Raw genomic sequence first — 13,558 nt, forward strand, 5'->3', positions numbered from 1 at the left:
GGCCTGAACAGTGGTTCAGGCCTGCTCTAATGGGGAAACCCCAATCCAGTGGCAAGTGGCGGCGGCATTCCCGACGGGTGGCTAACCACAGTGCCAGGAACAGAACCAAGGACCAGGACTAGGACTAGGACCAGACTCCGAGCCGAGCCGAGCTGAGCGATTCGAGCGGGATGGCTCTCTATTGTTGCCGCCTGGCTGCGCAGGGAGCAAGCCGCAAAGGATTCAATTAAAGAAGTTGCACCGCACCGAACATCCAAGCAGCAGAAGCAGAAGCAGAAGAAGCAGCAGAGGCGGTAGCAGCAGCAGATTCGGAGGCAAAGTGCGCATAATCAAAACAAATCAACACGTGGTTTTCCTGGCCACCAGTCCAACATTTGAGCACTTGAACACACAGTGGAGGAGCAGCAGTCGAGGTCGAGGCAAGGACCAGAAGGAGCCACCACCCCGCCCTCGGCAATCCTCTGCCGCGCCCCCTTTCCTGCTGCCGCTCATCGCATGCGGCGCAGGCGCAGAAGTCTAAAGGCGGAACTCCGTTTGGGCAGGGAGAGCGCTGCCAGACTGCCAGATATGTTGCTCCGGACAGGGGTCCGCCCAAAAGTGCACCCTTATCACCGTTTGTGTAAATGTTTTTTGCTTTATTTTCTAAAAGTTTTCTCTTAATAAATTTCGATTTCTTAATTGCTTTACATTCCCAACTAAGTGGCAACGATGCGCGCGAGAGTGAACTGGGCTTGGCACGAAGCAAGGTGCCGCCGCGAGAGAATAAGAGCGTGACAGAAAGAGAGAAAGCGAGAAGGCGAGAGCGCGGAGTAGGAGTAAGAGTGAGAGCAGGAGCGGGAGCGGGAGCGGGAGCAGGAGCAGCAGTAGCAGTATTACGTATACGCTGCAGAGAGGGCGTGTTACAAGCCTCTTTGACGCAAGCCGAAAAGAAAACGAAACGAAATCGAAATCGAAATCGGAATCGGAATCCTGCTCTCCCGCTCTCTTCTTTGACATTGACAATGCTCTCCCTCGGACTCACCCCACCCCCTATCCCCCCCATCCCCTTGGACCATGGAGAGTTTTAGGAATAGACGGGAAAAATCGTGCACACACTTACACAGCCGTCGTCCTGTCCCGTCGCTCTGTGTCCCTCCGTCCATGTGTTGGTGTGTAAATTTCGTAATCAGCTTCGTGGATGGTTCGTGGATGTGGATGCTAGATGCTGCTGCTGCTGCTGCTGCTGCTGCGGAGGATGCTGGGCCCGGGTTGGCAGTGCCATTCGGTGGCTCCTCGCATACAGTCCGCAAAGCGCGCATACCGTAAGCGGGCATCAAAGGCATCCTTCGAAACGGCAGTCAGCGAAATCGCGCGACGATAGCGAAACGGTGACGGTGACAGAGCCGACGACGTCGGAGACGGAGACGGAGACGGACACTGCTGTGTCCTGTGTGGCTTGGACCGCGTTGAATGGACCCATGCTCTGACCACCTGACCCAGACCCCAGACCACGACTACGACCACGACCACGACGACAAGCCCTCAGACATTGCAGACGACACCACGTCGGAAAGCGTCGGACAGCATCGTCGGACTGACCAACTGACCAAGTGAGCCACTGCACTAGACGCCAGCCCCACCAGCCATGCGAGCGTAAGCAAAGCCTCTGGAGTTACACTCCCCCCCCCCCCCCGTCTCTGATCCGTACCAGCGACCCACCCCCTTGAGTGGGAGAATCGGACGTCCCCGCCCTTGCCAATCCGATTGTGTTTTGTTTTATAACAAAAGCAGGAACAATAGTCATAAGAATACGAACAAAAACACAAGGAATAACGAACAATAGAAATGCAAAAAGTACAAATAAATATAGGAAAAATAGCAAAAGGACATAGACGAGCAGCACAAGGACAAGGCGAGGAAATGATGGAAAAATATTAGCAGCAAAAAAAAAGAAGACAAAAATTAGATGTAATTTTTTCGGTTTTTTTTCTTTTTTTGGGCGTGTATGTGTACGTGCCTGTGTTTGTGAGTTTTAGTGGCTCTGTTTTGTGTGCCTGTGTGCGTGAGTCCCGTGTCCGTGTGTCCGTGTGTCCGTGTGTCCGTGTGTCCGTGTGCCCGTATCTGTGTGGATGCTGCGTCGTCGTCATCGTCGTCGTTGTCGTTGTCGCTGTCGTTGTCGTTGTGCGTATCTTTGAATTTTTGGGTGTGGACTTGTTTCATGTTTCAGTTTCCAGTCGTTGGCTTCGTCTCACCCTCTCAGCCCCCATCTCAGACTGCTCTCGAGCAACTGGCACCCCTTTACCCGCTCAAAAACTTGTACTCTAACAAAAGCCACGAAACAAAATCATAAAAATAATCCTGGTACAAAAAAAAGTGCAATGAAAACAGAGAGATACGCAGTCGCTGCCAGTGCTCTATCATTATTTTATTTTGTTTTTGTTCGTGTGTGTGTGTGTGTGTGTGTGTGTGTGTGTATGAGTGTGCAAAAACAACAACAACAGCAACAGAAAAAATGGCGGAAAAGCATCCCAAAAAGTTCCGAAGAAAAACAACACGAGAAAAGCCAAAACAAAAGCCATGCCCCCAACAACGCTCCCCCGCGACACATTTTTAATTAAGCGCCGCCTTGGTGCATGCCCCACACACATGCCGTGTCCCTGCCCCCTCCTTTCGCCCCACACAAAGTTTGAGAATTTTATTATTTTGAAATTTGTGCGCTAATTCGTGGCGGAAGGCCAAGCGGTGGAACCGCAGCCTTGAAGGGGGCTTTTGGCGCGCATTCCTCACCACCCGCCCATGTCGTCCCCTGATGCAACCAGAGGGTAAACAGAGGTTCCATCACGGTTCTATGGAACATCCCCTGATGGTATTTTTAGACTCTCATTGCCGTAAGGCCGTAGATCCCGTCACTGAGTATTAATGGTACTCCATTGGCACATGCCGTAACAATTAAGTGCACTCTTAGCTTGGGCATCCATTCCGTGAATTATTAAGGGTGTCTCACTTGACCCACGACAGCAGCAGCAGCAGCAACAGCAGTAGCAGGAGCAGCAGCAGCCACAGGACACATCCAGGACACGGCCAGAACACCCAAAGCACTCGAAGGTCAGCCCATCATGACCTCTTGTGGTTGGTGTCGTTGTTGTCGTTGTTGTCGTTGTCGTTGTCGTTGTCGTTGTCGTTGTCGTTCTCGCTGTCTCCGTTGCGGTTGTTGGCCAACAACTGCTGCTTTTGACTCAAACTTTTGGCCCAAACACACACAGGAAGAGTGAAAGTAGAGGGTGAGGAGTAGTGCAACGAACAACTGCAACAGTTCCTTCATGTTGTTTTGCAATGGGATTTGCATTCGTCCAACTTTCGGGGGGGGGAAGCAAACTTTTGTTTGCTTGTTGTTTTGGCGGCACAACAATACAGGCAATTGCTGGAGATGAGAGGAGAGGAGAGGAGAGGAGATGAGGGGTGGGGTGAGCAGCACAGGGTGTGAAGAGGAATGCAGAGGGGAAATCCGAAGCACCAGTAAGTCTGATCTAATGAATTAGGTGCCAGGCCAGGACAGGACAGGACAGGACAAGACAGGGCAGGAGCTGGACAAGCCGGGACGGACGCGTACAGGGGTTGGGTGGGGCACCATCATCAGTGTCGGAAAGATAAGACGAGGCAATTTTTCACGCCTGGCGCACATTTTCTCGGCCTTTTCCCTTGCTGCTGGTGCTGCTCCAGCTTCTACTCCTATTCTGTCCTGCTCCTCTTTCCTTTCGAGAAACAAAAAACGTGAAAAACTGTCGCCCCTCCCCCACCACAAAACGTTGACAGAAAACGTTTGGCCAAAAACTAATAAGCAAACAGCGTAGTGGAGAGAAGAGGAGAGGAGGGGAGAGGAGAGGAGGGGAGAAGCAGACAAGGAGTCCAGGCTGACAGCGGTCGACGCACTGTCAAATTAGACATAGTCCTGCAGCCCCCCAGCCTCTGCCGGCCCTACCATCCTGAGCCCCAGTCTTAACCCGTTCAGCGTTGTTCAGCGCCAAACAAGGATCTGTTGTCTGGCAACGATAAAGCACGGCAAGGACCTTCCAAAGCAGGGGCTAAGCAGGGCGGATGGAACGGACAAATAAATAAATAGATTGCATTTGTGGGCGTGGCTCGCTTTACTGAAAGAAGGAGAGTGTAGAGAAAGGGGCAGAGAATGAAGGGCGGGGTAGAGAAAGAGGCCGAGACGGTGGTAGAGCCAGATGGAGGGGGGGGGAGAGTTGTAGAAGTTGTAGAACCGATGTTGAAAAGTAAATAACTGTCAAAAAGGGTTCAAGACCTGCGAGGGATAAGTATACGTGTTCGTGTATGTGTGCGTGTGTGTGTGTGTGTATATCCGACAGGCGTTTGTAGGGTTGTGCATAGCCAGGCATAGTCGTGGCCGTGCCTCAAAGATGTGTCCAGCAAAAGTCATAAACTCAAACACAAATACAAGCCAAAGCACGCACACAGAGAGAAAAAGATACACAAATGTATGATGATAATGCCATTGTATCCACCCCAAAGGGTATTCAACAGAAGGTAAGGCATGCCCAGAGGGCGGCTCGATACAGTGGCACTCCAGCCATGCCCCGCATTGAATATGTCTTGGCCACAGCCAAGGATGGATTTCACAGCGATAGAGAGAGATAGCCAAAGAGTCCAGAGCAACAAACATTTTCAATCAAAAGTTTAATACGCCGTGAATTCATTACACGTCCGATGAATGATGGTACCGCCCTCCGTCCGACCACCCACCACCCAACAGGACACAGAACTATCCAACAGAAGACAGCCTTAGAGGAGCCTCCCCATAGGACGTAGCGGGGCAGGCATATGAGGGCTAGGGGCTCTGGGGTATGGCTCATGAGGGGATGTGTCTGTTATTTTGGTTTTCTTTTCTCATAAGATACAATTTATTGCCGCCGTCATGTACGAAAAGTACGAAACACATGTAGACACACAGGCCAACGCACACACACACACACACACACACAGAGAGAGAGAGAGAGAGAGAGAAGAGAAGAGAGACGAAGAAGAAGCGAAAGTAAGAGAAGAAGAAGACATTTTACGGCCATCACCCCACCAAAAAACACAACCAAAACACGCACACACATAAAAACACACACACACACATGAGTATGAGTATTAGTATTAGTATTAGTATGAGCATGAGAGTTGGATGAGCCTTAGAAGCCCATGACCTTCTGCGTCTTTGGCGGCCATTGCATGTGAAGGAGCAGCAGCATTCCATGTTGCTGCTCCCATTGTGCCCCCAAACAAAGTAATCACTCTTTTGTCCCAGAGAAAGAAGCGAGAGAGAGTGGGAGAGTGCGAGAGGGGGAGAAGGGTGAGAAGGGGGAGAAGGGGAGGCTGCTTGCTTATTGACAGTCAGGCAGTTAAGTGTCAAAACACAGTTTAAGCCAGACCCGAGAGCGGTGTCCTCCGAGAGCAGTAGCAGACAACCGACAAATTATAAGCCCAAAAAAGAGCTGCTGCCAGAAAACAGAAACAAGAACGAGACGAAAATGAAATGAAGTCGAGAGGCAGCGGCAAAACTTGCTGACGCAGGAGCCCTGTCCCGGCCACCTCCACCCCTTCCAGACCCCGCCCGGATTCCATTCGCAGCGCCATGTATTCGATGATGACACGAGGCCGCAGCAGGCGACGCCCAAAGCCAGGCCAGGGCGAAGTCAGACCGACAACCGACCCAGCAAAGCCCCAAACATCCAAACATGGAAACTACCACTGTAACCGGGAACCAGCAGCAGCGAGAGGCAGGAACCAGCATCAGCAAGAGACAGCCGCCGCAATATGTGCGGATATTAATGATGATGACTATCATAATGGATGCGCCTCCCCGTGCCCTTGCCCGTGCCCGTGCCCGTCTCCGCTAGAGGGGCATGGCCACACCCTTAGTCCGGCAGGCAGCCGCTTTCCGATTCCTGATTTCTGTTTCCGCCATTGCGCTGTTTTCCTGCCTACCAGTTTCGGTTTCGGTTTCGGTTTCTGTTTCTTTTTCAGTTTCGGTTTTTGCTGCTGGCAACATTCAAAATTCAAAGTGAAAATTTCACGAGCAATTGCCGAACTGCCCCCCGCGGGGCGCCCACAAGAAGCAAAGGGGGAAAGGAATAGGGTACAGGGGACACGGATGTATGTGGAGCTGCGATTATGCGGACCAGTGTCGCATTTAATTTATGTAGAAAAGCAAGCTGCGCTCAAATTGAATTCAAGTGAAACAAGAACAAGGAAGGCAGGCCCACGTCGAGGAGTCGAGGCCCCGAATACCCTAGACACAGAGAAACGTATATTTGAATGCTAATCATGGATACTACCCGTAAGCAGACGTAAGACGGCTGCTTCCTAGGCAACTGATATATCCATGATCCAATGCTTGTAGGGCCATAGATCTGTGAAGTCATCTCCATCCCTAAGGACAGATATTAGATAGATATAATTTGTATATGGTTCTAGATATGTCTTGGAAAAGAGAGCCTGGCGCTACCTTCCAAGTCCACCCTGAAACAATCGTGTACCAACAAAAATGTGACGCCCATTCACAGATCTTTCTATGTATATTGTCTTTTATTAAGCCTTTAAATCACCTAAGAATTCAAAAGTGGAGTAGGTCTTTCCGTTGTGCCGGGATAAACATCATAGTAGCATCATTATACCCTTCTAGCATGCCAGGAGAGGTATCCCAGGAGGCAACCCGCTCCCAGCAATACGAATAATGTGAACAACTGCCACCTGTGTGTGTGTGTGGCTGTGCGGCTGTGTGTAGGTGTGTAGGAGTGGGTGTGTGCCCATAAATACACGCCCCCAGGCAGGAAGGCAGCCAGCAGGCACCGCACAGTGGGGCAAGGGATACACATACCCCCCCTTGCTTTCGCTTTCGCTTTCGATGTCGGTTTCGTTTCGTTCCACTGTGCCAGCGGCCATAACAAATTAGTAGCGGAAGCGGAAATGGCGGAAAACGTCAACGAAGAATGTTGCCAATGCTGCTGCAGATGCTGTTCAGGCTGCCTCTGAATGCCCTGCCACTGAATGTCCTGTGCGTTTGTGTGTGTGTGTGTGTGCGAGCGTGTTCGAATGGGTCTATAAATGCGAATGTTTTTGTACGTGTAGTACGTTTATATTAACAACTGTGCGTCACTGTTTCTGTTTCAAATTAGCAGCAATGCGCAGCAGCCATCACAATAACTCCTTGGGGACGCTGAAGGAACGGGGAAAAAGAGAATTAAAAGGCGAAGGAGAAGGAGAAGGAGAAGGAAAAGGAAAAGAACAGCTGCAGCGGAAAAACGAAAACTAACTGTTTTCGAACGCACTCTAATCCATCCATCAGCGAATGCAAAAAGACAAACGCCAATACAAGTAATCAACGTAATTGATAAGGCCACTCAAAGGGGAATAGTAGCATACCAAATGAATTAGAGAGAAATCCGGAGGAGAGGCGCACGAGTTCCAGTCGACAGTCTACGGACGGAGAGGAAGGTCCTAGGTCCTCCTCGAATGGTTGAACGAATGGCGCCCGCGGTGGCGCATGCAGGTCAGAGCCGCGTCAAGCTGAAATCAAAGTCGCCTGCAGAATCCAGCGGGAGATGGACTCCCCCGAGTCAGAGTCCGTGCCAGATGGATCAGCGAATTACCAGCAAAAACATCAGCAACACTGCCAGCAACAGCAACATAAACAGCAACAGCAACAGCAACAGCAATAGCAATAGCAAGCACAATAGCAATAGACGAACCCCTCCATGGAACAGCCTGCACCTACACCAGCTCCTGCTCCTGGTCGTCCTGGCCTGCAGCTGCTCCTTGCCGCCTTCGGCGCAGGCATTACGTCTCACGAATGGCGGCAGCAGCCTCAGCAAGAGTGCGGCCGCCAACAAGGAGCAGCTTAACATCGGCCTCATCGCCCCCCACACGAACTTCGGGAAGCGAGAGTACCTGAGGAGCATCAACAATGCCGTCACGGGGCTGACCAAGACGCGCGGCGCGAAGCTAACCTTCCTCAAAGACTACTCCTTCGAGCAGAAGAACATCCACTTCGACATGATGTCCCTGACGCCCAGTCCGACAGGTGAGTCAATGATCCATGGGGATTCGTTATACCCCGCTCTTCCCTCGCGGGGTTATTGTTAATCCCGGGGAACTGGGAAAATTTGTTTATTGGATGCCCCCTAGCCCCCTTGCTGACCCCCGCTGGTCACGACACCTGGCCGGCGGTCGTGTTTTATTTGCGTGCGGGGTTTTTAATGGCCGTTAATTTTGAGCTACTTAAGCGCTTAATACCCGCACCTTCGCCTTGACTCATTCCCACAGCTCCTTCTCTCCAACAGCCTGCCAGTCCTGCCTGCCACACAGTGGTAAAGCGAATAAAATTGCGAAAAAAAAGAAATGAAAGGAATGGAAAGGAAAGGAAAGGAAAGATGTGAAAGTGCGCGAAGGATGCCAGCGACATAAATAAATGTCCAGGCCAGACTTCAATTAAAACTTGCCAGGGTTGCCGGGGTCCGTTGCTGCTGCTGCTCACAACAGAGTTGTCAAGGGCCACAAAGGGCGGGCAGGACTGGCAGAAAAAATTTAAATGGAAATGTTTTAAATGCGGGAGGAATGACCGGACTAAGGGGATGGGGGGTTGCATAACTAAATGTCCAGGCCAGAGCCGCTGGCCAGAGTTGCCAGGGCACGTTCCCACTATGTGAGCAGAACAGGACCTCCGCTCTTTGCGATTCATTTAATTTTACCCAATTTCACGTTTAAAAGCGTTCAGTTCGAATAAATGAAATGTCCAATTATCAGGGTTGCCAGTGCCGCTGCTAAATTTGGAAAAAGGATTACCCATCGATGCTCGATGCCCGATGCCCGATTCAGTGAAGCAAACGAACCCCACTCTCGACTACTCTCTCCATTTGATTGCATCAACTTCGAATTCCGAATTCTGTTTTCCAAGTGCAAAATTGCATTTCAAAAGCCACGCCCACGGCGGCACTGCCAGGGCTGCCCCCCTCAGTTTCGAGTGTGATTCCTGCATTGGGCAACAAATTGCATTCTCCACATGCAACTGCCACTCGGCGCTCTTCTCGATCCCGTTCCCCCCACTCATTCGCAATGTGCCACAAAAATATGCAGAGTTATAAAGTGTGGGGGGGGAGGGAGCCGGGGAAACTTAACGTTTCCAAGAGGAAAGCCAGCCAAAGGGGCTGCCAAGGAGGGGGAGAAGGGGGCACTGGAAAATGCCTGGCAAGCGGCAGAGCGAAGACTGATTGCTCCCGGGTCAGTCATGTGCATGTTGCTCGTGTCTGTGGCACAGAGCGCTGCCAGGAGGAGGAGGAGGAGGATACCACCCAGCATATTGAAATTTTATGTTGCATTTCCACAATTTTGTTGGATAAATTGATAAAGCAAACAACACAGACCCACACACACACACACAGAGAGACAGGGAGACAGGGAGGGCGTCAAGAGGGGGAGCGCTGGAAAGGAGAGCAAACAAAAACCCCAACGAATTTTCAATGCTGTTTTAATGTTTATTATGGGGGCCAGGACCTTCGAGCATGTGTGTCTGTTATTCTGCATCTGCATGTGTATGTGCATGCGAATCTATGCCTGTAGCTCTGTGTGTACGCAAATTACAACACATAACAAACAAAGTCTGTCTGCTGATTGCCCCATCCACACAGCCGCTGCCAGTGCCAGTGCCTCTGCCACTGCCACTGCCACCCATCCGAGTGTGTTAGTCTATTGGGAATTTATAATGGATTTCTATAGCTCTCACACAAAAATAGACACTGACGGGAGAGGAATGCGAGGGGGAAACGAGGGGAGCAGTCATGTTCGCTCGATTGTTATTTCTCACAAAACGTCGAACAATAAGCGCGTAGAGTGGATGTTTGCCATGATTTGTGCCTCCTACGTCGTCTCCTACGAGTACGTATGTCCCCACAGCCACCCATCCCTCCCATAACATTCTATCACCACCCAAAACCCCCATCCCCCATCCCCTCTCCCCGACCCCGTCCCTGTCCCTGTCCCTGTCTTTAGGTGGAAAACTTTTGCCATACTTGAATGCTGCCGCTTGATTGCTTGCATCTCTTCGAACGGCTCCTCCATGGCAACCAAATCAAGGGCCGCCTTGCCCTTGCCCAGCCCTTGCTCAGCCCTTGCCCAGCCCTCGCCTCCCTACCACTGAACAGAACCAGTCCAATTCAATCCAATCCAACCAACCAATCACCCACCTATTCAACCAATCGACCCATCGATATCCTGACCAAAGTTTTGTGGCTCGTCTCTGCCCGCAAATTTTATAATAATCGTATGGAAATTGAATTCGATTCTATGCCCCATTCTGTTCTGTCCGTCGCTGAAGTTGTCATTCTACTTGTTCGACGCGTTCCTCATTGTCATCGAGGAGAGCTCGAGATGGGATCTCTGGCCAAGAGAAGAAGGAGGAGATAGAGGAGTGGAGTGGGTTGGATTGCTATGGGTGTGTCCCAAGCAGCAGCTTCCTTCGTTTGGAGACGTATTCTTGCCCCTGAAGTTGATGATTTTGTGTCAAAGTAATTTCATATGAAATTGTATTACTTTAACCTCCAGACACAACAAACGATTACCGACGATGAGAAGGAGTATAGAGAGTATATATATATGTATGTGTGGCAGCCTTTGCTAGTGCCAACCATAAACTTTGATGGCCTGATTATCGAGTTTGGCTCATTTGCGGCGATGGAAAACGGCCAACAACAAAAACAACAACAAGGAGACCAAGAGTGGGAGGAGACCAGGGAACCAGCCCCAGATTACGGACAATTGCTTTACAGGGCCAAGAGCCCCAGTAGCGAACGAGTTGAAGATGGGTCCATCGGGACTTTTCCCCGACTGATGGGATGAGTCCCGGCTGCCGCTAAGAGGCTGAGGAGCTAAGAGCTGAATGAATGAATGTTCTAGAACTTTAGAAAATTGTATTTTACATGGATTTACAAATTCGGACTGACAATTTTGAAGGTTTCTTCTCTTTTTGACTTTCTCCAAGCCTTTGGAGACCATTCGCAGGATATATGGGAATTTCATTCTGGCGTTACGTTGAAAAAACTTGTATCAAGAATCTCTTTCTTTAGGATACAATAATAAGGGACTATAAAAATATTAAAAAAAACGTATGTTAATACTTTAATTTAATAGGTTTTCAGAGCAAAGTTCATGAAATTATATGCCAATTGCTTTAATAAAAAATAATATGGTGGGCATTTTGACCGAATCTGTATGTTATCCGTTATATGTATCTATCTTCATGATTTATGATTAGTGAATGAGGAGATCTGAAAGTTATGAGGTCCTCCTTTACGGCTCAAATGTGGGAAAAGTTTCGCGTAATCGCAAAAACATTTTTATTTGAAAACTTTGCCTGTATGAGAATGTAATCCATCTGTAATCCGCAATCCGCAATCCGTAATCCGTAATCCGTAATCCGTAGTCCCCAAACTGTTCTCCTATGTTGTGGCTGAAGAAGCACAAGTGCCAGGGACGTCGTCTAAGCTCTATTTGGCTTCTCGCTTCACTGTCCACTTAATCTGTCCATCCGACTAATTTGCAATAATTGTAGAACAATCGGGTGAGACAGGCAGCGAACGCCAGAGCCAAATCACTAATGGGATAATTGGAGCATTTTGGGCACTGGTTGGCTGGTGAGTTTCACCCATTGTCTGGGTTTTACTAGACAGACGGCATCGTGTTTCAGCTGTACTTTCGTCCTTTATCCGTATCTGCTCACCCATGTTGGTCCAATGGTCGGATGCGGTCTTTGTTCGTCTCCGCTTCGTCTCGAGAATTGAATGCATTTTTGGCCAATGCACTCTTCCAGTCACGCCTCCTAATTGCTATTCACATGCATGGGGGCAAGTAAATTTTTTGATTTGATTGAACAGTTCAAGGATTTGATACTTTAATTGTTGCTGCTTATGGCTATGATTATTTGTCTCTGATCCCCAGAAAGTGTTTTTGAAAGTGAGTCTTAAAGCGACGCATAAAGTGCGCCTTGAATTGAGCCAGAGTAAGCAGCTAGAGAACTTTTTCTGGGACAGGCAACGAGGCGTATGAGTAATATCATCGCAGCCGTTTTCGGCATGACACTTAATGGCATTTTGTATTCTCAATGAATGGAATGATTGAATGATCCAACTAAGTCCTTGCGATCCATGTCATCGCTCCCCTTTCTCGAGGCTGGTGGGATTGGTTTCACTTTGTCAAATGACATTTTAAGTTGGCGGAAATTCCACCCTACCCCGAATCAAACTGAACGGAACGGAACAGAACAGACAGAACACAACATACTTGGTATCATATATCACTCTTTTGTCCCCGACAACAGTCCGGCAACTGCGGACTATCCCGTAAGTCATTTTTCTTGTCATCCTCGAGAGCGGAACTGCTCTCTTTTCAAGAGGGAGGAAGCAGTGGTTGAGTGGTAGAAGTATTGCTCCTGCCCCTCACCTGCCCGTTATTATTAGCCATTGTACCCGCGATTACCTTCCGGCAGGACTGCATCGGGCCATCGACATGGCCGTCAAGGCTGTTAACCTTGTTTACATCTTGTCTACACTTGCTGCCACCTAGCACCTCTGGTCTGTCCACCTCCAGTCCAGCGTCCATCGTCTATCGGGTAGGAGAGCCTCAATAGCCAGAGGGGGATCTACAGGCAGGCCATGGCCACGGCCACCCATTAATAAGCTGTTGAAGCATGTTCCTGTCGCTAAGTGAGGGCGATTTCCACACCTGCCAGGTGCCTTGTGCCCTGGGTGCCTGACAGGATGCCTGCCGCCATCTGACCCTCTGCTTTCTTCCCCCTTTGCCGGACACTTCTAATGCCATTAAAATGCATCCCTGATAAAAAGGTCCTCATCCTAGAGTGAGTTCTCGAGCGAATGAATATGGAAGTGGATGGATTTCTATGAGTGTTCATCTCCACTATCAAGACGAGGAGACCCTTGAATTGTCAAAGCGGCGGAGGGGCCATTGCACAGCCCCAAGGGATTGACTTGTCAGGCTCCGGGACCCCTGGCCCTATTTATTGGCAACGTGCAAATATTCGGCCACAGCTGCGTTGGCCGTAAATTGATTCTAGGATCCATCCTCTCTACACAGGACTCTCCTCCCTTCTCCTAGGAGCCTCCGCGACATGCGTATGCGGTGAGTGCCAAGGGCAATCCATTCACATTGTGTCCTGTTCTGGCAGGCAGTCCCATCTCCAGTCCCCATACCCCGCAGAGGACCCAAACAAGCCCCAAACAAATGGTCAGCATTGGGTGGGGCTCTGGAGCGGGGGAAACGAAAACGAATGGCCACAGTGCCTCCGGCCAAGGCGAACCGAGACTGGACCCGGGACCAAGCGAAGTCAAGCAGGACAATGGGAGGTGGTGGGGCCCCAGTCCAACTAATTGGCGCCCCAAAGATGAAGGAGCAGACGGAGCCGAGAAGAGAAACCCCAGTCACTGGCAGGTCAACACTGACCCTCGGGCCTAGTCGCACCCTACTTCTTCTTCTGCTCCTTCTTCTTATGCTCCACCTCCTTCTTGCA

The 13,558-nt window shown here is 50.1% G+C and overlaps 1 protein-coding gene across 3 annotated transcripts in view; it reads left to right on the forward strand.

Moving 5' to 3' along the window:
* The first annotated feature begins 1,242 nt into the window (after positions 1 to 1,242).
* The window catches only part of LOC108153626 (glutamate receptor ionotropic, NMDA 2B), a 30,000-nt gene continuing 17,684 nt past the window's right edge, over positions 1,243 to 13,558 (forward strand). For 2 of the 3 annotated variants that reach the window (XM_017283729.2, XM_017283731.2), the window contains exons 1-2: positions 1,243 to 1,632; positions 7,164 to 8,065. In XM_017283729.2, the coding sequence (XP_017139218.1) occupies positions 7,498 to 8,065 (568 nt within the window). In that variant the 5' untranslated portion in view covers positions 1,243 to 1,632; positions 7,164 to 7,497. Of the gene's footprint in view, positions 1,633 to 7,160; positions 8,066 to 13,558 lie in introns of all 3 variants that reach the window. The other variant, XM_017283730.2, reaches the window with a different exon arrangement.

This window comes from Drosophila miranda, chromosome XR, assembly GCF_003369915.1.
Source record: "Drosophila miranda strain MSH22 chromosome XR, D.miranda_PacBio2.1, whole genome shotgun sequence".
Classification (NCBI taxonomy): Eukaryota; Metazoa; Arthropoda; class Insecta; order Diptera; family Drosophilidae; genus Drosophila; species Drosophila miranda.